Here is a 27,475-nt window from a genome sequence, read left to right on the forward strand (position 1 = left end):
TGCTAATGTGAACTTTCCAAACCAGACTCTCGGTGATTGTTTAAGCCCATACAAAGATCTCTTCAATTTGCATACTTTACCTTTATGTATGGACTCACATTTAACACCAGGAGGAATCTCCATATACACTTCTTCCTCTAGGTCCCCATTCAAAAAAGCATTCTTTACGTCAAACTGCCACAATGGCCAATTTCGGTTGACTGCAACTGGTATGAGGACATGAACATATTAAGCTTAGCAACTAGTGCGAAAGTCTCTTAATAATAAACTCCATACTTTTGTGTGTAACCTTTTGCGACCAACCTTGCTTTATACCTGTCGATACTTCCATCAGCTTTAAGTTTGACAGTGTACACCCATTTGCATCCAATAAGTTTCTCCCCTTCAGGCAAAGGGACTAGTTCCCAAGTTGAGTTCTTTTTCAAAGCCTCCATCTCTTCATTCATTGCTTTCAACCACCTTGGATTTGCTAATGCTTCCTGCACACTGTTAGGAATACACACTTTGGACAATTGATCAACATTTAGGGCATATGAATCTAATATTCTATGAGTAGAGGTATAATTATTGATAGGGTATTTGACATTTACTCTGACATCAGGTTCATATTGTTTCTTTAGGACACCTATTTGATCTTGGTGGTAATCGGGAGGGTAAAGGATCATTTGAGAGGGAATTATTAGTTACCTGGGGTCCAACATTTTCTTGATCATTCTGAGAAGGATGCTCTTCGGCTAATGGTGTTAACACGAGCTCTTCTATTGGAACTTCATCATTATCGTTCACTGATAAATTCAGCAAACTTGGAGTCTGTAAACTTGGAGCATCTACATTGGGCTGATCGATGGTGACTTGAGGTGTATTTAATTCTTCTTCAATAGCCTCTAGTTCTGAAAAAATAATTTCACCTTTAGAATTTCCATTGTTTCTGTCATGTTGCTCAATCTCATCACTCAAGTTCTCCCTCTGAGGAGATGGGCCCAAAACTCCCCCTTTGTAGGATGGTTCAATTTTATGGAAGGATACATCCAAGAAGACTTGCAATTTTTTAGTGCGTGGATCATAACATCGGTAGCCCTTTTGAAAATCTGAATATCCAACAAAAACACATCGTGTGGCATAAGGATCCAATTTGTTTCGTAAGACTTTGGGAATATCAACATATACGGTACACCCAAAAATTCTGGGTTCGAGATTTGCCAAATGCGGAATAGAACAAAAAGATTGGAGCTTTTCTTGTGGAGTTTGGAAGTCTATAACTCGGGAAGGAACCCGATTGGTAAGATACATAGCAGATTTGACTGCCTCCCCCCAATAAAACCGCGACATGTTCATCCCAAAGAGAGGTGCACGTACCACCTCCATAATTTGCCTATTCTTCCTTTCTGCCAACCTATTCTATTGTGCTGTGTATGTACAAAAAGTATGGAGTCGTATTCCTAACTGACTCAAATATTCTCCAAATGAAGCATCAACAAATTCTATGGCATTATCAGATTGCCAAATTCGAATTTTTTGTTGATATTGGCTATGGACCATATTGTAGAACTCCTTAAATGCCCATACATGCATCACTCCTCTTATGAAGCAAAGATACCCATGTAAACCTAGTACATTCATCTATAAAAGTAACAAAATAACGAGCCTTTGCGAGGGATGGAACCTTTGCAGGTCCCCAAATATCAGAATGTATAACAACAAAAGGCTGGGAGCATTTATTTAAACTGGGTGAATACAGAACGCAATGGTTTTTTGCCAATTCGCATATATCACATTTAAAAACTGAAATATCTAAACTAGAAAATAAATTTGGCCTAGGTTTCTTAAGGCAGGCAAAGGAAATGTGACCAAGTCGCCTATGCCATAGCCAAATACTATCACTAGTCTTCTCAACCCCAGTTGTGTGAAATGCATGATGAAATTGTTTTTTTTCCATATTCAGTCAACTCTAAATAGTACAACTCACGTTTAACACCATAACCAAGAGTTCTTCGGGTCAGAATGTCCTGAAAAACACAGAATAAAGGCCAAAACATTACGGTGCAATTGAGAGATAAGGTGATTTTTCTGACTGACAAAAAATGATAAGCAAGTGTGGGAACCACCAGGACGGTATCAAGTGTCAAAGTATTAGAAAGAACAATTGATCCCTCTCCCGTAATAAAAGAGCTGCTACCATTTGCGGTGGAGATGTCAGATTGAGATGAAGATTTAAATGTCTATAATTTGGTAGAATCACTTGTCATATGATCGGTTGCCCCTGTATCAATAATCCAAGCACTATTATTAGTAGTGACATAAAGTACATCCACCTTACCAGAAATACCTGGATGAGCAACATTAGCAAAGGGTTGAGTTTTTTCTTCTTGGGCTGATCGGTTGTGTCCTTGCGTTGCCATTGCTACATTGTCATTGATATTTTTTCTAGGTTTCTTTGAGAAATCCCACCATTTCGGGTATCCAATAATCTCATAGCAGCGTTGTTTCGAATGTCCTTTCTCACCACAATGAGTACAAATGTAATCATTAGATTTACCCGACGATTGATTATAGCGCCCTTTGTTTTGGTGAAGCGTCACGACTGAGCTTTCACGAATTGGACGAGAATTTCCCATGGTCTGCCTTTGCTGAAATTCCCGCCTGACATATGCATATGAACTTTCCAGATCCAACTTTAGATCCTTTCGCAAAATCTCACCACAAACTTGATCAAATTCTGCATCAAATCCACTGAGGAATACATGAACTTGCAGCCTAGCCATCATGGAATGCCCATGTACAATTCCAGCAACTGCTTCCTCCTACGCGACTATTCGATGGTCGATTTCCTGAAATATTTCAACCAGTTCATTATAGAAAGTAGACAAAGGTCGATCATTTTGTTTGGTGCTGAAAGACTTTTGATTTAACTCAAACAAACAAGTTTTGTCAGATCCATCATAGAAGGTTTTTGCAACAGCTTCCCATATCTCCTTGGTTGTGGCTAGCCGGATAAATTGCTGCATAAGATGAGGGCTCATTGAATCAATGAGCCAACTTTTAACTCTATTGTTGTCAGTAATCCATGTCGCATAGCTCGGATCATTCGTTGTTGGTTTCATTTTTTCCTCTGTCAAGTATCCGATTTTGTTTCGTGCGCCAATGCGCCTCTCCATCAATTTTGACCAAAGGAAAAAAATTGTTTCATCAAGAATAATACTGGAAGGAAAAGCTGAGTTATCGTGATGGACTATGATAGATGGTGGTAGAGAGGTAGTGGGAATGGTCTGGTCTCCCATTGTGAAGAAAAAAAAAATTGATTCGGGTTTTGTTTCGATTTCAATTCGATTGTTAATCAGAAAAGCACTGATACCATGTTGCACTGTAAGAACTATATTGGTAAAATGATTCTGTGTTGTTTATTTATCATCATGAGGATACATATATACAAGTATCTGCATACTAAACTTCTACCTATTCTAGGAAACAAATATATACAAGGTAATAAGAGATATTCCCTAATTATGAATTCCTACAATCATGATTTACTACAATTATTATGGATCCCTAAAATCATGGTTTACTATAATCATGTTGATACTCCTACAATCATGCTAACATATAATTTTGAAAGGACAATTACTTTCATAAAAAAGACACCTTCTCATGTAATTTTTTTTGTAAATAATTTATATATTGACTTCTAATCATAAGCAAGAAACTCCCAAAATTTAAATATTTCAAGAGCCTTTTCCATCACACATATCGAAACTCAAATCACAGATTCACAGTTAGGTAAAAGGCATAAAATTATTATACTTCTTTCGAAACGTCAAACTCATAAAAGGTCTTTAATCTTTAAGCTAAATCAGACGGTAAATATCATTCATTCTTATGATCTTAAAATGATAAAATTAATTTTCAAGTGTTGATATGATCCTTATAAATAAATCATCTAACAACTTGAAAATAAAATTGGTATATAATTTGGTAGCATGCATAAAGCATTTTGCAACAGATGGCGCCTCTTCGAAAAATTTCACTGGCCTCATCACACGACTTTGCCCCATTCTTAAATAGAGATTTTCTTGAAAAACATGATTCAAGAACACAAGATAAATGCTTGTAAATTACGAACGAAGAACCTAGGAATTATTAAGTCTGGAAACATGTACGAAACCTTTCCTAAAAGCAATATTTACTCCCTCTCCTCCTCCGCGTGCAGTTTCTTAAATAGAGATTTTCTTGAAAATTATGATTCAAGAACACAAGGTAAATGCTTGTAAATGACGAACGAAGAACCAAGAAATTATTAAGTCTGGAAACACGTACGAAACCTTTCCTAAAAGCAATATTTACTCCCTCTCCTCCGCGAGATTGCTATATAGGACTATGTGCAAATAACTTTAATGGATATGACAAGCCTTTTGGAATATAATCAGTAAACAGTTGAAGATCTATCTTAGGAAAGCAAGAACTTTTTTGGTTTTCAAATGAAGGCTATTTGTAGAAGAAAAGGAGTTTTGAGAGGACGACAAGATCTAGAAATATGTAGATCTCAAAACAATGTAAGAGAATCTCTGAATGCAGGTACTTAATGGGAATGCTGGGTCATCCGGAGCTAAGGCATAGCTTCAGGGAGCAGAACAAGGTGGCAGACTTACTAGCCAAAGAAGGAGGGAAGCAACTTTTGTTTGACGAAGTGAAGCTATTGGAAGCCCCTCCTATTTTTGTTAGAAATGTATATTTTGATGACCAATGTGGTACTTTCTTTAATCGGGTTATAAATTTTGGTACCACCCATGGGGGTGATGTTTTTGGACAACTAAATGGCCCTGGAGCCGTTAACTCTAACGTAACTGAGATGTAGATATGTTTGCTATAAATATATATATAAGTAGTATCTGTTTGACACAAAAAAAAAATGTTAGAGAATATCTATTCAAAAGGCAAGAAAATTTTCTTTAAATAGACAAAAGTGGTAATGTAATTTTAAAAGGACACTTCCTTTCATAAAAATACACATTCTCATGTAAAAAATTTTGTAAATAATTTATAAAATTTAAATAAGGGAAAACTTCAACAATACCAAGTGTCACTAAAGATAGCCTATTGTGTTAGTTGTGTGAGTCCCAAGAAAATAGTACTTTTGTTAAGCTACTATCAGTCTATCACTATCGGCACGCTCTTGGAAAGTATATGCATTTTTGTTTCTTTTCTTTATCTGTTTCCTTTATCTTTATGTTGAAAAAATAATTATAATATCTCAAAAAGAAGCATTCATATTAATGTGCAAATTCATTTCTTAATACCCAGTTACCTTACAATCCTAAAATTACTTTTGAAATCATAACAGTCCCTTTACTATTCTTTAACCATCAGTTTTTAGCCTTGAATATGGCTTTTACTATATCATAATGTTTGATACGTCTGAGGTCCAATACTTACTGCCATTAACCTCTTATTAACGTTGGGACATTAATTCTTATTAACGTTGGAGACTATTCAACCATCTTTAATCCACCTAACCGTTGCTTTGGCTATGAGACACTATTCTCATTTGAGTTCTCTTCACCTATATATACTTGTCCTATTCTTTTTGGTAAAGAGATACATCTAGAGAACTTCTTCTTCCCAAATTATGTTGTGTTGGTTTTCTTTTGTTAATCTTTATTAGAGTTTGACTCCTAGTTTTATACTGGAAGAGCTTGTTGAATCCTGAATACACCCATACCGAGTGAAATATCCTTAAGGACAGTGTCTTAATTGACATGCCTCAAGCTATGTGAATTCGTTAAAGTGTTCGTGATCGAGTATTTTCCGTAAGGTTTTCAACACTTTATACAAACTGAACTGTTATTGATTCGTATTCACTGTGATTATAATGAATAACAGCAATTGAGGAATTCAAGAGATGCTATCAAGAGGCTATAGATAGTGTCAATGTAAAGGCTGTTGTTCTTTCTGGTAAGTTTCATTGTAAATCTTCTAATAATTCTTCCAATGTTAGTTTAATCAAATATGCCAACAAATACTAATAGCGCAAGGTTGAAGCTAGTCTCTATAAGCATATGTGTAGGAAAAATTAGGATAAAAGAGTAATCACTAATTTTAATTCTTTTTCCTGTCCAATTCAAAATGTCAAACAACAATCACTTTACAGAACTCGTACACTTGGAGCGACATTATCTGCTGCTGCTGCAACCAAATTTAGTCATAATAACTATTCATGACCTGCTTATGTTGCGGCTTTAGTTGAAATGTCTTTGTGCTAGACTAAGTCTTTCATTTGATTTGAAATATTTATCGTCATCTTATGTTAATAGGTGCCGAAGGTAGATGTGGTGGTTTGGACATCAGTGTTGTGGAGAATGTTCATAAGCATGGTAACTTTTAGCTCACTTATTCCTTATTTATTATATGTCCATAGTGTAATCTGACCAGCTTTTTCCTTTAAAAATTCCAGGTGATATATCACTTCTACCAGATCCATCGGTTGGTCTCGTGGTTAACAAAATGGAAAGTATGTCCATAATTTGTTATGTTCTTTGCCAAGAATTTCTTTACTAGTTCTAAAGTAGTTGGCAATGGATATGTAGTTTGATTATGTAAACAAAACTTTGGCGATCATACATAGATGGGAAGAAGCCTTCTGTTGCTGCAATTCAAGGATTTTCCCTTGGAGATGGCTTTGAGTTGGCTATGGTTTGTTCTCTCTGCTCTAGTTTTTTAACCATTTGACTTCATTGTTCTCAAATTGTCACTTAATTGCTTTTCTCGATTTAAATTGTGTAGGGGTGTAGTGCTCGAATTGCCACACCGAAAGCTGAACTTGGTTTACCTGAGCTGAAGCTTGGACTTATTCCCAGTTGTGGAGGTACATTTCTTTTATGTTTATGATTTGGCGCCTTACCATTTTAAGTAGCTTTCTAATGAAAAACGCGGACATATGTTTACTTTTTAGGCACACAAAGGCTTCCAAGGCTAGTTTGGGACCTCAAAGGCTGTTGATGGTAAGTGTCATTCTTGAATTGTACTCTACGAAATCAGTCTTTCTAAATTTTTGATGGTAGCATAGAGAGGCTGAAGTTTTGTCTAAATATTGAACAGTCATCCAAGACCATAACTTCTGAAGAGGGCAAGGGATTGGGTCTTATTGATGCCATTGTTTCTTCGGAGGAGCTCTTGACAGTTGCTCGGTGCTGGGCACTCGACATATTTGAAGGGCGTAAGCCACATTGTAATTCTCTTGAAAAGACAGATAAACTTGGATCTAAGGAAGAAGCACTTGAGATACTGAAAAGTGCTAGACAATGCGTATCTAGGACTTCTCCTAATGCACCTCATTACAAAGCCTGTCTTGATGTGATCGAAGAGGGCATCATATCTGGAGGATACTCTGGTATTCTTAAGGTGAACAATCCTATGACACAAAAGTGTATATATATGTTTTTCTTTGATATCTCAATGGTTACATATTGAGTGAGATATTGACAATATTGCTTAGTAACAAATATTGTTTATAGTTGCTTTCACGATGTATTAGTAGAGATGGATGGTGTGTAATGTGTCCTCTCAAACACTGTGTTTGGTTTCTGCTTATAATATATGTAACTGATTACAGGAGGATAAAGTATTTAATGAGTTGGTACTTTCAAATACTGCCAAAGGACTTCTCACGTATTTCTGGCTGAACGTGCAGTCAGTTAGTAATATATTATGTCACGGATTCCACTTCTTTCATTGTCTAATTGAGAACGCACAAAAATTAGAACTGTTTTTACACCTGAATTTTATTTGGTAATACATATTATGCATGATTAAGGCCGGCATATTAATACTTCTTCATGCCTTGTAGTATTTTGTACTTAACAGTCAAGCTTAATAATCGCATTCTGTGCAAGAGAATCTAGAATGTTAAGCATTTTTTAACTTTTGAGACAGCTTTGAGTTCTTAAAACTAGTTTAACAATGTGGTAACACAATTTGCAGGTACCAGGTGTTACTGACATTGGGCTTAAGCCTCGGAGAATAGAAAAAATTGCTGTTGTTGGTGGTGATTTAATGGGATCTGGCATTGCTACAGCTCTCATTATCTGCAACATTAATGTCATACTTAAAGAAATTAACCACGAATATTTACAGAAAGCTGTGAAATCAGTAGAAGGTTAGTACAACATCCTGAATATTTTTGGTGTAATTTAACATTATGCAAGTTGTGATATTAAGGTTTTAAAGTATGCCACCTCACCTTCTTTAATAGCAGCATCCTGAATATGTTTCTCTCTCTCTCTCTCTCTCTCTCTCTCTCTCTCTCAGGCTGTTAATGAGGTAGTTTTGCTAAAACAATCAATTTTTGAAGATATTGAGAAAATCTGTACTCCAGAGTGCATTTTTGCATCAAACACATCTACAATTAGTTTTGATGTGATTGGTGAAAGAACAAGTAGTCAAGATCGCATTTTGGGGATACATTTATTCAGGTCCGGTTTAATTTTATACCAGATTTTAGCCCGAATGTTTACACCGAGTTGAGCAGAGAATAAACATTGCTATATATGTTAATCGGTTTTATCACAAACAAGAGATGTTCTAAGAGCATATTCATTTGAAACAAGAAATTTAGTTTCAAAGGAATTTTTTAAGCATCCTTATAAGAAGGTTTAACGAGCATTTGATCAGAATGTTCTTGCTTAACTTTTAGCTAAAATTAGAGAAGGTTAGTTAGTCTAGTTTGTCGTTGTTAAACAATGCAAGGGCCTAATTGTAAAAGTAGGAGCAACATCTTGGATTTTACGAGCACTTTCACCACCACTCTGCCAATTCGCCATGGAGGTTTAGAAGACCTATAATAGGCAGTTGAATTTCTGGTCCCTTGAGGACTCTGCCAGATTTGCTGGGAATTTTTATTTATATAAGTTTATTCACCTACTGAATGTATCTATACTCCCTTACTACAGAAAAATGTATTCCCTAAACTCACGAGATGATGCGATAAATGCATTCTTGACTTGATTTAACATAATTTATCTTCTCACGCAAGTAACATGAAGATAGTTATTGATTTTTTGAGAATATTGTTTCATTACACTATGTCTTTATTCTAATTTTCCTGGTTTTCGTTTTTCTCTCTCTTTTCCGGGTGAAGTCGTGCCCATGTGATGCCTCTGGTGGAAATCGCGAGGACAAAAAAATACTTTTCCACAAGTAATCGTTGATGTTATAAGATTCACTAATATAATGAAGAAAGTACCCATCATGGTAAAAAATTGTACTGGTTTTGCTGTCAACCGGAGCTTCTTCCCTTATATGCTAGGAGCAGACCTGTTGGCAAACTTAGGTGTTGATATCTTCAGAATTGACCGGGTGATCACTGAGTTTGGCATGCGGCTTGGCCCTTTTCAGTAAGTTGTTTTCTAGACTGAAAAATTGTTCATTACCGGCATGTTTTATGCTTGCACGGCACTTTAATTGTTTATCAGCATCTCCTAGTATTTACGTTTATCAGCATTTCCTAGTATTTACACCAAAATCATTTCTGCATATCTATACAAGTTTGTTCATGTTAACATTTTGGTATATTATGATATGCAGGCTCCAGGATCTTACTGGCTATGGTATATTTTTGGCTGTTGTAAAAGAGTTTGTTGCTGCTTTTCCAGACCGTGCTTTTCAATCGCCCTTGGTTCAACTAATGGTAGACAATGCCAGGGAAGGTACCGATGACATTTCTATTTTCCACTCAACTCTTGGCCTGAAAATACTGCCCCAGAAAAAAATTTATTCAAATTAAGGAAATCGAAATCTTGAAGGAGATGAAAGTTTCAATTTGAGAAGTTAATGACCTTTACATGAAGAATATTAATGCTAGTTGAATACCAAGAGACTGCTATTCATTGTGTTTGTTTTATATCTAAATAACCGTAGGTAAGAAGAATGGAAAAGGATATTACACATACAAGAAAGGAAGCAAGCCAGAAGCTGATCACTCTGCGATACAAATTGTTGGGGAGTCCATGCAATTAACCAATATTGCTCCTGGTGGAAAGGTTTGTTACTGTTGAATCCTTCTTCTAATCCGAATTCTTGCAAACATTCACGTGTAACTACAGCCAATGCTATATTGTGCATGTCTGAGTGATACAAGTCTTTAACATGATTTTGTTGCATGTGATTTGGCAGCCAATATCTGTGACCGATGAAGAAATTCTGGAAATGATGTTCTTCCCAGTGGTGAACGAGGCTTGTCGAGTTATTGAGGAAGGAATAGTTGTCCGAGCATCTGATATCGACATTGCATCTGTCCACGGGTTTAAATTTCCCTCAGAAAGGTAAGTATTAAGTAATAAAGAGTTAGGCTGTTTATTAGCGTTCTTCAATTAACTATTTGTACATTTTTTCTGTCCTTAGCTCCAACTGGTGTTGCCTGAACTATGAACACAAATGCATTAGCCTACAAACCGATGCTGTTCATTTTACTGATGAAATCTGCTAACATACAAATAATCAATTAATTCCTTGAAAGGAATCTCTATGCAGTTAGTCATTGTCTGTTCCAGACAGGTTCTTGTATAATGACTAATATTTTGTGCAGTGGAGGTGTCATGTTTTGGGCTGATACAGTTGGATCTGAGTACATATACTCAAGCTAAAAGGTTGGCATGAGGCCTATGGGGATTTCTATAAGCCATCAACATTCTTGGAGCAAAAAGCTGCAAAAGGTTTGCCATTGGTAAGACTATTTCTTTCCTCTTTCTTTATCCTGCTCATTAGTTAAATTCATTTCTTGACACCCTTCGTGATGCATCAGAGGGAGGATCGTGTTGACCTAACCTTCAACATATCATAATCGAATCCGTACAGAAGATTACTGTAAACATGCTGAATTTGAGGTTGGAAATAAGGCAGGAAAGTTGGTCAATTGCGGTCAGATTGAAGTTCCCATTATATCAATAAATTAGTTTATAATGCTTGTCCCTTTAGCTTTTGAGTTTCTTTTCCTCCAGTTTGTTCATTGTAATTGTAACAGACAGCGCGGGTTGTCTTAATTCTCAACTCAGACACTGATTAATGCCAATGTCTTGATGTGATACTAGTTGATTTAAGATCTAGGTGATGCAATGAATGCGGGGTTATTTATCCAATCTCGTGCTAACTTGTATAAATTGCTTGATCACCACTAGACTTTGTTTCAACTTTCTCACTATTGAAGGAGAAAAAGAACTTCTGCAGTACATTAAGATTGAATAGTGTAAGATCAAGAAACAACTAGTCATTAGGTGAATTAATTTGAGTGCTAGAATAGGAATATACCTAATTGCTCTATGGAGCTACAACTAGATCGTGAAACTAAAGCTTTTTCATAGACATCGCTCTCTTAGAAATATAGGGAGTAAGTCAAGGTAGACAGGTTTGTCAGCAACTTAGAAGATACTCACGAGTAAATTAGTGCCGGTTGATTAATAACACAATCTATTGAAATAAGATACAGAGGCTGCAATTGGTTGAATGAATAAATTGAAGTGAAAATATATATCATCTAGTCATAGTTAAATGATAAATTACGTAAAAGACACACGTCGTGTACTTATAAATTGGTGCATGTACCGGATGCGAAGAAATAACTTTCCATAAATAATACAGCTTGCATATCTTAAGATCAGACAACATGTCATTGTAATAGAGACCAATGTGGTTTGTAGACATTCATTTTCCTTATATTCAACTTCTCTGGAGAATAGTTCTTCCGTCCAACTTCGGGCAAAAATCGACCCACCATGAAAAACTTAGTTGCCATAAAATGAAAAGAAATGGAAGACCAAATACAAGCCAATGATACAACTTGCAATCTTTAACAGTTATCCTTCAAAATTATTGCAGGAAATAGATTCAAGCACTGGTATTACGCTTAATAAGAAATCTGTCAAACCAGTCACTTGCTTCTTTTACCATCAATGGCGTCATTTGATGACCAATTCCAGGTTGCGCTATAAGCTGAAATTTATTTAAAGCAAGCATTTCAGAAACTAAGACGATTGATCACCCAAAAAAGAAAAACTCAAATAATAGTAAAGTATTAAAATTAAAGGACTTGCTCTTTCTAGCAATGCTAGTTTCAAGAAATTGATATTTACTTGCAACAGAGAAGTAAAATCCAAGAACTAACAGTCCAGTTGGTCTTAGGAAAACCATTATTCTAACGGTTTGACCAACTAATTCCGTCAAAATTTTACAAAATGACACAGTGAATATCATTTGAATGGATAGAAGTAAGAGTCTGACAAGCCCGAAAGAACAAGTTGGATTATCCCAAATGAAGTGAATGGAAAAGGAAAACAATTAAATGGTCCTCAAAAGTAATTGAATCAGGTCAATCACCAAGGCTTATAGTTTAATGATATCAGAATGAGTCTCCCCAAACAACAGTTCCACACTACTCTCTGTCCCCTTACCCTTCCATGACCCCCCCTGTATCGGAAAAAACTTTTGAAAGAAGAAATTTAAAGAGATTATTTATAGATTCGAGTATTGAATTGCAGCAGTATCCACTACATAATCAGTTATTGGGGAGCTCATACCATAATCACTCAAAACTCATACTTAATGACTAGCAAAGTAAGGAAAAAAGCTTTTCTGTTTCTTTTCATAGAAAAGCAGGCTAGGGGAGGTCAGCTTTGTACCTTGAAATTCTGAGGACAATTAGCCTCTTCATAAGCTTTGCGAGCTCTTGATACTGGAATTTCCAGGCCACGTAGTGGGCAACGAGGATCATCTTCCCCTTTAATATTTGGAAAAGTAGATTATCTTTAGACACCAAGAAGAGAAAAAAAATCACATTTATTTTGATGATTGATGGGTAACAAATATGACGAATTCTTTTTCCGTTATTTACGATATGTAGATTACGTACCGTTTAAAATCAGAAAAGGGCGTGGTGCAATAGTTGGAACTGTGTATGGTGCATCAAATTGAGAGGCCAAACCCGGGCAAATCCTGTCCCAGACCTGGAGAGATTTACCACTAAACATCAGATAGTTCCATGAAATACAACATTTGAGAAGCTTACAATAGATTTTAGCAATGTATGCTATTCAACTTATAAAGGAAACCGCAAGAAGCATCAGAAGAATGATATTTGAGACTAGAAACTCAATCTTTTCTAACTCTAGATCAATCAGTTCGTGTAACTCCTAAGACTGAAACTTTACTAATTAATAGAGTGGGTCAAGTCTCTCAACAGTCTTTTCTCATGATATAAGTTTTGTCACCCAAGAAAAGGGTGATTATAGATGATTGTCCTGTTAGCCTAACCTTGTCGGACGTGGTGTGGAGATAAATGGAGATGGGCAACTACAGATTCAATCAAGGCATGAAAGATGGATCATGACATATTCCTTGATGTACCTACAAAGATTTCTAAAGGCCCACTAGCTCTTGAGAGATTTGGAAAGATTCAACGTCCAAAACCATAAGGGTATGCTGGTTTTACGCTCTAATCACTACAAAATTGATGAGCATTTCAGCTCAAAGGGAGTCTAAGGCAAGAGGCCTCTGATGCCAAGCCTTGATGATATGTCAGCTGAAGCAAAGGTAAAGAAGCAAAATAATTCAATCTCGGGACTTGAAAGCAAGAATGAATTTAAGGGGATCTCTAAATTGTGGTCAACTGGGTCTCACTCAAATCTCTGTAACTGTGAAGAATGAAAATGAAAGAAATGATGAATCTGAGGGAATCTCTAATTGTGGTCAACTGGGTCTCACTCAAATCTCTCTAACAATGAACACTATATGTGATCTCTGTCTGATTTTGTTGTCAGAAAATCCACAGTAATCTCTCCTTTAGATTCTCAGGTCAAAATATGGGAAAGGTCAACTCAGTTCTCGATGGAACGCAATTTTGTAAACTCCCCCCGAGCTTGAAAATCATTTTGAGATCGTCGTAGCTCATATCTCAGGGGGAACCTTTGCGCAAAAGTTCTATTACTATCAACGGTGGCTCTGCAATTTCTTATGGGCACAGGCATCTCAATACTAAAATTTGTATTAATAATTATCAAATAATTGGAAAAATTAAGAAAAAAAGTCTTTTATATCTTTATGATTCATCAAAATCCAGAAAAGTCTGAACTATATGGCTGATCTCACTTCTTTCTGCCTATTCTACAGCTGCTTAGTTACGCGGTATTGCTTCTTGTTATAGCAGATTAAATGTCGTTTCTTCTTTCTACTGCTGAATCTGCTACTAAAATAGTTACGAATGTTATGCTGTCAGAAAGACAATATCTGGAGGAAGAGCTTTCCTATTTTGAATTTTTGACAGAGGTGATTAACTTTTCAAAGCTGCAACCACTGCATCTAGCTTAGATTTACTCCTATAAAACTTCCTTCAGCCTACCTAGAAGGTGATATTATATGACCACATACTGCCCCCCCCCTCCCAAAATTTAATTGGTAAGGTACACATCCGATCCTATACCTTATATAGCTTGGAGTCCGACAAACCTCTCATCACATGGATGCAAATTCTTAAATAATCTTGAGAAGGAGCGGGAAGACCACAGCATATGAATTGCTCACTATGCATGAATGAAAAAAAAAAAAAAAAATTAAACTTGAAAGTCATAAACCTGACCTTCTCAACTACTTCTTTATCAATTGTACTCTTGTCTAAATCAGCACGTGCTTCTGAAAAGAATAACAACCGAAACAGATAAGCTAAAAACTATATATGCAGCACTAGAGTAGCTGGTAACAAACAAGCAAGACAGATGTTCTAGGAACCATATAGACAGCAGTAAAGTAGCTGATCCAACTAATAAGGTTCTTGGAGTTATGTTCACCTTCAAAGACAGCTTTGATACTGTCAACTCTTGCTTGCCACTTATCATGCTCAATAGCCCATCGAAAACCCTACAACCTCGTTTCAATATCTCATCATAATCTTCTATCAATTAAAATCTATCGTTGATCATATTATACTCAACACGCAGTACCTGAACTCCAATTATGGGGACAACCACAGAATAGCGAGTGTCAGCAAATGCAGCAAACCAAGCATGCATACCTGCAAGGCAGAATGTATTTGAACTTGATGTTCTTTAAGATACTGTTATGTAAAGCTCATAATTCACTTGTCAAACCTCCAAGAGATTCGCCAGTGATTCCTATCTTTGATGGGTCAACATCTTCCCTCTCAGTAAGATAATCAGCCAGTTTTATCAAGTCCCAAACCTTCAAAGATCAGCAAGGGTATGGTCAGAGCTCCATATCAACTAATGACTATGGCAGCATAACCAAATTTCACCAAGCTTTTCAAATGGTAGAATCAGGTTAGTTTTTTCAATAATTACCGTATCAAATATGAACGGCATCGTATCGCCATTTTTCCATGATGACACTAGGGCCTGTACTACAGAAAGAAGAAGTTAGCAAGATCAAGTGAACTATGTACAGTAGTATTCAAGCATAACTGCTTGGTCAGCATTACTTATTCTCATTAAAGAACCACTCGTAAGAGAGTATTCTTATTATGAAGCCAATTGTGACTTGTGAGAGAAGGTATCTCCTGCATTTAGCCTACTCCTAATTGTCTATATTCAGGCCTTTCATGGGCTAAAGTTCATAAACAAGAAAATCCATCATCAAACAACCAGAGGCCAGGGGTAATTTTGGACAGACCCCTTGCATAAGCGGTCTGAGAGGAAAGTTCTTTTCTGTATAAGCTAATTGAATATACACTTAAGCAAAGAGAAAAATACTGACATCTCGATAGGTTGTCAAGCTGGTTGCACGTTCTCCATGGTATCGAGAATCAATTGCAACAGCGATATATCCCCTTGAAGCATATCCCTAAAATAAAAAGTTATCCTTGATACTCCATTTTAGTGAGAAAAGAAAAAGTTATCCTTGATACCCCATTTTAGTGAGAACTCAAGAATGTTCAAGAAAACAACAAATGTCACCTCAAGCAATGGCCTCAACCACTCTTTGCATTTGTGCGTGCTATGCAGGAAAACAATAGTAGGCCGCCGCCTCTTTTCGCTTTCTTTCATGCTCAATACCAATACGGGCAAGAGACCTTGCTCCCCTTCCTGGAAACAGTAAGAAAGTTGATGTCTGAAACTAATTGCTATAGACATGGAGAATATCCATTCGTGTTGGATCATTCCTGTGAAGTGATTCCTCATAACTGAAAGAACTACAGTGGGCCAAACCAATTTCATTAGACTTCCTTATACTTGACTAGAAATTTTATTGTCATTGAAACATTGATTTAAGACCATTTAATTCACGTCAGAGTTTCTTTTATACTTCTCAAACACTATAGTTAAAATGTATTACATATTGATACTAGTAATAGTTTACCTTAAAAAAAAAGAATACTACTACTTCTTTGTTCTCTTTAGAGTCCCTAAAGATTAGACGCTAAAGTTCCTATAAAGACGACAGACAAAGAATACTTTTTATTTCAAAATATGATGAAAAAGAGATCTGCCAAAGTATTATTTGTTGCTTATTTAGGGTTTTTCTTTCTGGGGGAAGGAGAACCAACTATTAGTCAAGGGGGAAAAAGAAAGAAGTACCAAAAAATTCTGACAGTCAGACACAGCTACCTAATTTAATTGTATTCCATATTGGTTATTACAAAAATCATCGCATCTCAGAAGTCGGAAGAAACTGGCAATTATCATCTTAAATTCTTATTCGGCTACTCAGCAAGTACATTGTCTAATAAATAGAATCTGGTTATATACTAATTAGTAGATTAATCAACAAAATTAAACTTCTAAGATCCTATCACCTCGGTCGTCAAGTAGAAATTTTCCTCTTGAAGCAGTTCCTTAAAATTGGGTATATCTTCCTTTGGGCATGAAGCCATTGCCTGTTATTAGATAAAAATGTCAAAATGAAGTATCCGGAGTAAAGAATTATCCATGGAAAGAAATTGAAGTAGTTTTGTACCTCACTGAATTTTGGCTTTGGATTTTCCTGAAAGAAAGGATCCTCCACAGGTTCCCCAGGTACCACAGATAGTGGAACTGTAAGGAATTAGACCAAACAAATACAAGCTTGTTAATTGACATCCAAAATATAAGTTGGAAACAGGAAGAAACTACAGCAGACAAGAAACTTGTTAATTACCATCCAAGAGACAAGATGGCTATTTATGTGTTTAGATGAAATTACATAAAAAGGACACAATTTGACAGTAATCTATTGAATCTACGACGAGATAAAAATGATGATCTCAAAATGCACTCTTCCTACCAGAAAGGCCAACTACAGGACCATTGTTGTGTAAGAGTCTATTACCATGGAATTCAGGTTATGGAAAGAAACTGATACAATATCCCATAATTAGTTGTGGAAATTGGTCTTCAAACTCTAGACACCTTTTTACTCTTCAATCTAGATCACTTAAAATCTACCTTCTAGGATCGCTTTTCCTTAATCTTTTTTCCTTAATAACCTTCAAAACTCAAAGCCCATACATGATTTTACATAAATATTCCCTTTCAACTGCCCAGTCAGCTAAAACTGAATCAATTCCCTTTATAGGGTTAATTTTTCTTGTTTTCCTTTCTAGTAAGTTAAAAACCTTACACGAAGAAACAAATATTTGACAGAATATGCCAACAAGCTCACATAAATAAATAAATAAATAAATAAATAAATAAATAAATACAACAAATGCAAATATATATATCCTTTCTTAGGATAAGTGTAACTATATGTCTCTTTTCCAGTCTGTTGATTTTGGATAATAATAGCCAATATTACAAACAAGGCACCTAACAGTTTCTGTTCCTTTTCATTATTCAATCTCCGTGCTTTTTTTGTGTTATGCATCTACTATCGAAGCTTACTAGCAATCTGAATCTACGTCGGGTAGGTACACCAAATTAGTAAAGTGCTTCCTACCAAGAAGTTATCCATTAGGGCTCAAACTTCGTAACGTCTGGCCGATAAAGGGGCGAAGGGATCCCGGCCATCTCAATTCCCACCTCTGGGTGGTTTTCCAGCTATTCATACTGCCAAGTAACCTACTAATTTTTCCTTGAAAGACAATTTTACTGTCTCAATCCTCCAAGCCCCAAAAAAATTAGAACAAACCTTTCCACCACTCTCACTATTTTAGTTTCCAATTAAACTGAGACAAATTATCTTACAGATTTGCGACCGTCTAATTAGATTTAGATCAGCTTTACTAAAAAGATGATACCCCCTGGATCATTCTGCTGGTACACTTCTCTGTTGCATTCTAGTCTTCCCTTTCTAAATAATCCCTTCCATAGCAATTCTTCCCCAGTTCAGTTACAAAATCAAATAACAAAATACAAATAAATAAATTTTTGAAAGTTTTGAAAGCTATATATAAATAATGATAATGTGTTATTCTTTTTAAAACGCTCCAAAATGTAAAGAGTGTGATATAAAAGAAAGAGAAAGTATAACACTACATATCTAAAGATTCAACCCAAACAAAATTAAGCTATTATGCTCTACCCCCTCCCCGCGGCCCCAGCATTGCTCGAACTCTTCAAAAATGTTACATGTGAGTGTCAGATCCTCCAAAAGTAGTGCATTTTTGAAAGATAGATACGGGTGTGGCAACATTTTTGGAGAGTCCGAGCAACATACCCGACAACCCAGAAAATGAGTGGAAATGGTTAGTTTATACAACAATCATACAAAGAATGAACAAAAAAATGCCGAAAAGAAAAAAAAAAAGAAAAAAGTGAACTAATCTTGACAAGTTGCAGAATAAGGGAAAGTCAAATACTACAATTGTGAGGAAGAAAGACAAGGGTGGTAATATATAATGCACTCAATTGACTAAAAACATAAAAACTATGATTCAAGAAATTAAAACTTGACATTGAATACAGCAGTAAAGTTCAAATTTGACTTTTATCCCCAGTACTTGAATCCACTCATTAACAAGATCATTAAAAAAAATAGTAGTAGTAGTAGTATTGAACAATTAATTTGAGAAAAAAAAAGAAAAGAATAACGTAGACCTTGAGAAGGACGACGACTACGAAGGACATTGATGAATTCAGAACAGAGATGACTTGTATTCTCCATGGATTAATGTGATCAGTTGAGATGAAAATGAAGTCTGAGTTCTTGGACATATAAATAGTCTAGTCTCTTGGTTTTATTTTTTTTCGTATAGATGTATGTACGGAAGTGAAGGACAAAAAGGGAACTTTCCCTCTTCCGCCATTGTTTCCCCAACTACCAGATAATGAACTTTCCCCTAGTCTGGAAGGAAAATGCACCTGTCCAAATCTTTCTCTTAGTAGACGTTTAGCCATGCATATCAAATCATAATTTTATATTTTATTTTTAAATCAGCGTTTGTTTATGTAATTTGTAAAAAAATTCAACTTTAACTTCATATTATAATTTCAAATCCCAAATTTTCCCAAAAAAAAGGTATGATTTGGGGTTCCAAATCATGATTTCAAATTATTTTAAATGTAAAACTTGACCCATAAGTTTATATTTTGTAAATAAAGATTTATAAGTTGGTAGATATATTTACCTACAATTTATATCAAATATTAAAAGATCCGCAAGTTGGTCGTATAGTTATAACATTTTTACTCCTACCAATGCATTTACTTACACAACTCATGTTCAATTTTCCTTTTTATTGAACTAAAGTTCGATCACTTGATGTTGTATTTTTTAGAAAGGCGTAGTGTATTAATTTTGTTATGAACTATGATTTGCTCATTTGGTAAGATTGTATAAGAATTGAGAAAGTTTTGATGGTTTTCACAACTTGTGGGTTTTATATCTATGAAAAAAAAATTATAACTTAAAAATTCAAATTGTATGTCCAAACAAAACTTCAACTCAAATCATCGTGATTTCAAATCACTGGTTTCATATCATGATTTCAAATTATGTCCAAACGATTCCTTAGTTAAATTATATAACATCACTATAATATTTTTCTTATTTAAATTATATAACATCACTTATTTTGTTTATCAAATATATCCAAAATGGCGCATCCTATCCGTCCTTTTGAAATCACCAATCAAATTCTGCTCCAATTTTGCATCCTAATTTTCAAGATTTTCATCCAAATTGATAGTAATTATTGTCTCCAAAGCTCTCTAATTCCGAGTATCTATCTTCTTATCCATACCTTTTATTTTTTGTTTTGTTTTTCTTAAAATCTCATGCAAAATAGTCCAAAACTAGCTCTAATCAATCAAACAATTTAAAGGAACAATGAATTAAAAGAAATTTAATCACAAGATTATTACTTTTGATGTATTGATAACTACTATTAGTAACTATTAATCACTTCATAAAATTCAGTTTCTCGCTATCCAATAAAATAAAACGTTTTGCAATATATATTAACTACATCTGGTCGGGTCTATCATCTTTTGATTGGGTTTGCATGTAATAAGATTTAAAAATGGATTAAAATATAGAGTTAAAAAAATTATCTCTCATTGGAAGGTCGGATTTTTCGGTAATTTTGACTTTTATATTACTAGGGTGAAAGTTTTTGTGTTTTTTATGTTAGAAAATATAGTTATGTGACTTTGATGGAAAACAATCTTAGTTATGTGACTATTTATGAGATTTACCTCGAATACTAGGATGTCATGCTCAACTTGTCATAAACAGGTTTAGGTCATGCTCTTGAAACTCAACAATATCATGTTATAGTCATGAGGGATTATAACACGGAGTAAATAGCTCAAAATAGCATACATGTCCTACTACACACTCGCCCCTTAACATATTAACTCGTTTCGGAGCAATTTATGTACTTAATAATCATGCTTTCGGAAAAACAAACAATCCAAAAAGGTTAAAAATTCACTTATCTTGAAATCAACAAGTTTTTTAAACCCGAAATGTGCAAATCTCTTGTAAAAATGACCTCCAATGGCCTCAATCTACGCACAATATTAATAATAATTTTAATCATACTACTCGGGGTTCAATCCATAGTTTAGATTAAGCCTAGATCAAAGTCAATGGAAGCAACTCCCCAATCAAAGTATTCAAACCCCAAAAAAAATTATAGAACAAGATTACCCATAAGAATACGGGCCAATCTATAATTAGGTATTGATTTTGACTTAATTAGCTCTGTCAAATTTCTAATTTCCTAATTGAAAAGTTAGGTCAAGAGCTCTCGGTTTAGTCTCTTGAAACTCGCGATTTTATAGTTAAAATCCATCTAAAGTCAAGTATAACCTCATAAAGTGCTAAAGAATCCTTACATTGGTGATCAAGGTCAAAATCGCTCCTTGGAATCGCCCCTCGTGAGCTCATTCTTTTTCAAAATGACACAAACTAAATTTAAAATTTGTCATTGTTCAATATATAGCCAGATATGATTTCTCCTTATTCAGACCTTTCATTTTTTTTTTTTTTTTTTTTTTTGTCTTTCTCAGAATCAAATGCAAAATATTCCAAAAGTTTCTCTAATCAATCAAACAACTTAAATGATCAATGAATTAGAAGAAATTTATCACAAGATTATTACTTCTAATGTATTGATAACTACTAGTAATAACTATTACTCCATACAATTCAATTTATCCAAAAAAAAATATATTGGGTCTGTCGAGTCTATCATCTTTTGATTGAGTTTGTATTATTAGATTTAACATAAAAAGGGCTAAGATATAGAATAATAAAAATTATCACTCATCAGAAGGTCCAATTTTCCTGTAATTGTGACTTTTATATTTCCAGGGTGAAAGTTTTGAGCTTTTACAGTTAGAAAATATGGTTACGTGACTTTGGTGGAAAATTAACCTTAGTTATGTGACCAACTATGAAATTTACCTAGAAATACTAGGATGTCATGCTCAATTTGTCATAAACAGGTTTAGGTCATGCTTTTGAAACTCAACAATATATGTTATAGTCGTGAGGGATTATAGCATAGAGTAAATAGCTCAAAGTAGCATACATGTCCTACTACACACTAGCCCCATAACATATTAAGCCTTTTCAGAGCAATTTCATGTACTTAATAATCATGTTTTTGGAAAAACAAGCAATTCAAAGATTAAATACTCATTTACATTGAAATTGACAAGTTTTTTAAACCTGAAATGAGCGAATCTCCTAAAAAACGACCTTCAACGGCCTCAATCTACGCACACTATCAATTAGCTATTTTAATTATACTAGTTGTAGTCAATCCCAAAATTTAGATTTGTAACAACCTGTTAGGTCGTTTTGGTGATTTCACCTATTTTTGCCCAAATGACCCTTCCCTTAGCTTTATTTTTGCGTATTTGACTTGCGGGGATGGGTGGCACAGTTATCGAGGCAATCAATTTAGTATCCGAGTGAAAAACCTAAGTTTTGAGTTTGAAGTTTTGATTTTGTGAAAAGCTTTGACCAATAATTGACTTTTGGGTAAACGTGTCCGGAATCGAATTTCGATAATTCCAAAAGGTCCGGAGTGTGATTTTTAACTTAGTCGAGTAATTGGTTCGTGTTTTGAGGGGTTCAGAAATATTTTGGGTGCTTGGTTTCTATGTTTTGTTTTCTGAGAAAATTAGAATATTTTTGTAGAACCTTAATGATGTTGGATCACTGTTTTGAGTGTGCGAGCGAGTTCGTAGTGTCGTTTATACTCAAGTTGCATATTTAGTTTGTGTTCGTGGCATTCCAGATGAGTTTCGGGTGTTGGATCGGAGGCCTGTTGTTACACCTAGTAAATTTTAGCGTCATTTTGTAACGACCCGCTTGGTCGTTATAGTCTTTTCGGTACTTTTTGACCTTTTCCCGAGCTTGTTAGCTAACTTTTGACCCAAGGGGACTGTTGAGACGCTTCCCGAAGTGTTCGGGGTTGATTTGGGTGACATTTTAGGAAAATTGGGCTTTAGGAATATGAACAATCAATGAATCAATATCAAGGAACATAAGTCACCATGCCACAAGTTATATCAAGACTCAAGAATCAATTCAACAAAGGCATGAACAAGGGATTACTCCAAGTCAACAAGAAGAGTATTGATTAACTCCTTCTTTATCATATCATAATAGTTAATCACATAATCTATCAACCAATATCAAATAAAGGAATTTCCAACCACACTTTATGTTCAAGCCCTAATCATGCTTCTCCTGTTAATTTCATAACATATACAATCAACTAATCAAAATCTAACTCAAGTAGACCGTAACCTATTTCAAAGCAGAACTGGGACAATGCAACTCTGCAATAGCTTTCCCCTTTCACAAAGCTTCAGAACGTTCAAAGTCTAGCAATCATAACGCTAAGTGAGTAATGGATCATCTACTCAAACAAACAACAATTTAGGGAAGAGAACCCAACTACTTCTACCCTTTTTCAAATGGATGAACTACCACTAAATGTGAATTCATACTAACATCAATCCTAATAATCATATTCTACCCATTCATGGGTTTTCCACTCAATTCAACCCCTTTCAATCAGTTTTTAGGCTAAAGCTTCCATTTTTATTGGAACTCTAAGTCTCAATCAACAATTTCCACCATTAATAACCAATTTCTCACCCTAGAAAATGATAATCTATACTCCTAGATGATTAAACAACAGTAAAATCGATAACCCATCAATTATTCAAGGGTTCTAGGGTTCTAACCTTTTTTTCCACCATTAAAGGACCCTTAATTCATGTAGGACTTAAGAGGATGATGGAATGAACAGAGTCAAAGGGTCGAGACTTATCTTTCAAGAGTGTTTTAGCCCTAGTCTTAGAAATTCGCCACAAGAGTCCTTAGGAACTGTTTTGGAGTTATGTGGGGAATGGATTCGGAATAACGAATATAAAATACAGATTCTGCCTCCCGTTGATTGCTGCAGTGGTCTCGCTATAGCGGGAAACCTCCCGCTATGGCGGACCTCATTTATTCTCCGACTTCCTGCAGAGGCTAGCCTCGCCCAGCTATGACGGACTCGCTATAGCGGTCCCACCATCGCTATAGCGGTCTATTTTGACCAGTAGCTCGAGTTTTTCCACCAGTTTTCACTCAGAAATTTCAACACCAATCTGAGGCCCTACATACGCAAACCAAACATGCACATATATAGAAAAACACGCTACGGACTCACCCGTGGCCTCGAGATTCCCAACAGAGGTCTAATTTTTTCTAAGTTATCTCCCATAATGACCTAGTGGGTCATTACAGGAATAGCCCACAGAAGGGTATTTATCAGAGATCAGAAACCCTTTATTTGCAAAATTGAACCTAGACTTCAACATTTCATATTTTGGGTTGAGAACTCTTATGGATACGATTTCAAGTGGTTAGGCTTCAATTCATCTTGGGGGGTGAGTTTCTAAGCTCGAAATTTGTATTTTCTACTAGTCTAATCCCTTATTTAACCTTGTAATCATGATTGGGTTTGTGAAATTGGGGGTTTTAGACCTTAAATTCTAAGAGAGGGTTTTTCTTTAAATTGAGGATCAATTTGATGGATTTTTAATTGAGTCTTTTGGATTTAGACTAGTAAGACTTTAGGTGAACTAATTTTCCAATAAAAATCTAGTTTTGTCCTTGTGGGCCCGGGGTCACTTTTTAAGGTTGTTTTTGAGTTCAAATTAGAAGTATAGCAATATGAGTATCCTTAGATTCATATTCGAATGTAGAGTACTTATTTGATGGACTTCAACCGTTCAGAGGCTCTCGCCAAAGGGAACGCATTGGCTTGATTGTTCGTGACTCCCGCTGGACCTTCGAGGTACGTTACGGCTTACCTTTGTTGGACTCCGATTAAAGTATCGTATATAGATGGTAGATATTGACGGGGAAAGCATGATAGGCCTTTAGACATGGTTGTGGTGATAAATCTACTAGCTTGGTATGGATTTTGTTATGTGGGCTTATCACCATAATGAGTTGTGATTGTTGATTGATTTACCTAGTCATTTGATATCTCACTTATCTCATGAAAAGGGAAGGATTATGTATTAATGACTTGAGTTGTGTTCGGTATTCATGATATGCATCTATTGTTTCCATGATTTACGATTTTGTTGAATTTGATCCTTTGCATTGACATGCCATCCATTTACATACCATCCATTTCATACATGATTGGTTACAATGGTGAGAAAGAATGATAGCCTGTGTAGTAATTGGAAAGAATGATAGCATGTGTGGCAAATGGTAATAATGATAGCCTTCATGGCAAGTGGTAACAATGATAGCCTGTGTGGCAAGCGGTAACAATTACAACCTGTGTGGCATTTGGTACATGGACTTTCCGGGTCCCCCATGGGTCATGACTTTGAGGCATAGCCTTTAGCATGTGTGTATGAGAGGGGAGAGTTAGCCTGTGTGGCACTACATTGCACTTGCATTGCATTACATTCATTCATTTACTCATGACTGCTTACTTGACATCCTATATACTCAATATGCACTTATACTTGAATATGCTTTCCTGACTGTACTTGATTGCCTTCTTTTCTCTACTTGTTGATTTCTTCCAATTTATATGCATTATGTAATCGTTGCCGGCCTATGATGTCAACGGGTACTAGTGTTGTACTCATACTACTCTTGCTGCACTTTTTGTTAAGTGCAGAGTTTGAGCCAAGATCCAGTTCGCGACCTCGAGAATGATTCCAAGGCCTTATATTCGGAGATCTTAGGGTGAGCCACTTGCTGGGGAAGTTTGATTCTAACTGGGTGATTGTTGACAGGTTGACTAAGATTGCCCACTTTATTCTGGTGCAGATAACTTATGACGTGGAGAAATTGGCCAAGATCTACATTCGTGAAGTGGTTTGGCTGCATGGGGTTCCTATCTCCATCGTGTCCGACAAGGGCACAACTTTCACACCTCGATTTTGGGAGCATTTTCATGAGGAATTGGGTACTAGGTTGGACCTTAGTACAGCTTTCCACCCTCAGAGAGACGGACAGTCCGAGCGGACTATTCAGGTCCTTGAAGATATGCTTCGGGCTTGTGTGATAGACGTTGATGGTCATTGGGATTAGTTCTTACTATTGGCCGAGTTTTCATATAATAATAGCTACCACTCGAGCATCGACATGGCTCCGTTTGAGGCGTTGTATGGGAGGAGATGTAGGTCTCTGACCTTTGTTCGATGCGTTTGAGGTAAGACCTTGGAGTACGGACCTTCGAGAGAGTCCTTAGAGAGAGGTGAAGGTGATTCAAGCTAAGCTTACGCGGCACGAGTAGGCAAAAGGAGTACGCGGACCGTAAGGTCCGAGATCTTGAGTTTGGGGAAGGAGAGCAAATGTTGTTGAAAGTCTCACCCATGAAAGGTGTGATGAGGTTTGGGAAAAAGGGCAAGCTTAGCTCGAGGTACATTAGGCCATTTAAGATTCTCAAGCACATGGGGGAGGTGGCTTATGAGTTGGCTTTACCTCCGGGTCTATCACGCGTTTATCCGGTATTTCACGTCTCAATGGTGAATAGGTATCACGGCGATAGTTCGTACATAATTCGTTGGGATTAGGTTTTGCTAGATAAGAACTTGACATATGAGGAAGGGCCTGTTGCTATCTTAGATAGGGATGTTCGCAAGTTGAGGTCGAAGGAAATAGCCTCCGTGAAAGTTCAGTGGAAGAATCGCTGATATGCCCAAATTACACCTTTGAAAATAGGAGTAAGCGGTCGTTGTCAAATATAGAACCCAACAAGGTTGGGGTTGAATACCACAGAGAATACAATGAAGAAATAAACTCGGTAAGTGTAACGCTTGACTAATAGTCAATATTTCTAGGGACGGCAATGTATAAAGAGTTTGGTTTTAATATTTGTCATGATTATCGGTAAGAGAATGCTTGGTTTTTAATTAATAATTACTAAAAGCACTAAGGTTGTGGTTCCAATGGAAAGTAATGCAACTGGGTATTAATCCAACTCCTTTATATGTGTAGATGTAATTAAATATGGGATACAAAAGCTTATCAAAAGTTTCTCAACCAAATTGATAAAGATCAGTACTAAGCTTTCTCAATCCTTAGAGTGTGAAAAATATGAACACCCATTTTATCTCAAATAACTCTCCTATCTCTAGCTCAAGTTATTAGATGAGGTTTATAAGCCTCAAATCCTTGCTATTTACTCTTTTCTTAACTCCCCCCTCTCTCTCAAGCAAAGGAAAAGTGAATAGGCACAAATAATGTTGTACACCATTAAATGGCATTAAAGAATGAAGAGTAAGTAGAAAAATATCATAACACATAAATGGAGGTTAAATGCAAAAACACAATTACATAACTAACACATTTGGTCCCACAACCTTAGCTAAATGATTTAGCTACTCATACTCATAAATAAAAAGTAGAAGCAAAGAGAATATTCATGGAAGCTTACAATTTTTTTTTTTTTTGGCAAATAAATTTTATTATTACACCAAAGTAAACGTTTAAGTACAAAAAAACTTGCTAATGGACACAACCCCAATTAGCAAGAAACAACTACTCCTTCTATCTTAGGAACACATCAAATGAAGCTACAATT

At 35.8% G+C, this 27,475-nt stretch overlaps 1 protein-coding gene and 1 pseudogene across 1 annotated transcript; one reads left to right on the plus strand and one right to left on the minus strand.

Moving 5' to 3' along the window:
• The window catches only part of LOC132031653 (peroxisomal fatty acid beta-oxidation multifunctional protein AIM1-like), a 33,960-nt pseudogene extending 22,910 nt beyond the window's left edge, over positions 1-11,050 (plus strand).
• Positions 11,051-11,671: 621 nt separating this feature from the next.
• Positions 11,672-19,149, minus strand: LOC132029867 (uncharacterized). The gene is made up of 13 exons (XM_059419253.1): positions 19,002-19,149; positions 16,942-17,018; positions 16,781-16,861; positions 15,942-16,070; positions 15,742-15,828; positions 15,330-15,383; positions 15,120-15,210; positions 14,973-15,043; positions 14,820-14,889; positions 14,612-14,664; positions 12,890-12,983; positions 12,660-12,757; positions 11,672-11,973 (listed from the first exon to the last, which is right to left on the minus strand). Exons 1-13 carry the CDS (start codon positions 19,066-19,068, stop codon positions 11,869-11,871), a joined length of 1,077 nt encoding a protein of 358 aa, XP_059275236.1. The 5' UTR covers positions 19,069-19,149; the 3' UTR covers positions 11,672-11,868.
• Between the last annotated feature and the right edge of the window lie 8,326 nt (positions 19,150-27,475).

Source organism: Lycium ferocissimum, chromosome 9, assembly GCF_029784015.1.
Source record: "Lycium ferocissimum isolate CSIRO_LF1 chromosome 9, AGI_CSIRO_Lferr_CH_V1, whole genome shotgun sequence".
NCBI lineage: Eukaryota > Viridiplantae > Streptophyta > Magnoliopsida > Solanales > Solanaceae > Lycium > Lycium ferocissimum.

What these genes read in the sequence shown, in the direction of transcription:
- LOC132029867 (XM_059419253.1), bottom strand. Translation starts at nt 19,068, where the DNA reads ATGGAGAATACAAGTCATCTCTGTTCTGAATTCATCAATGTCCTTCGT. An exon ending in CAAAGCCAAAATTCAGTGAG is followed by an intron (nt 16,862 to 16,941) that starts GTACAAAACTAC and finishes ATCTAATAACAG; the next exon opens with GCAATGGCTTCATGCCCAAA. An exon ending in CACTGGCGAATCTCTTGGAG is followed by an intron (nt 15,044 to 15,119) that starts GTTTGACAAGTG and finishes TCTGCCTTGCAG; the next exon opens with GTATGCATGCTTGGTTTGCT.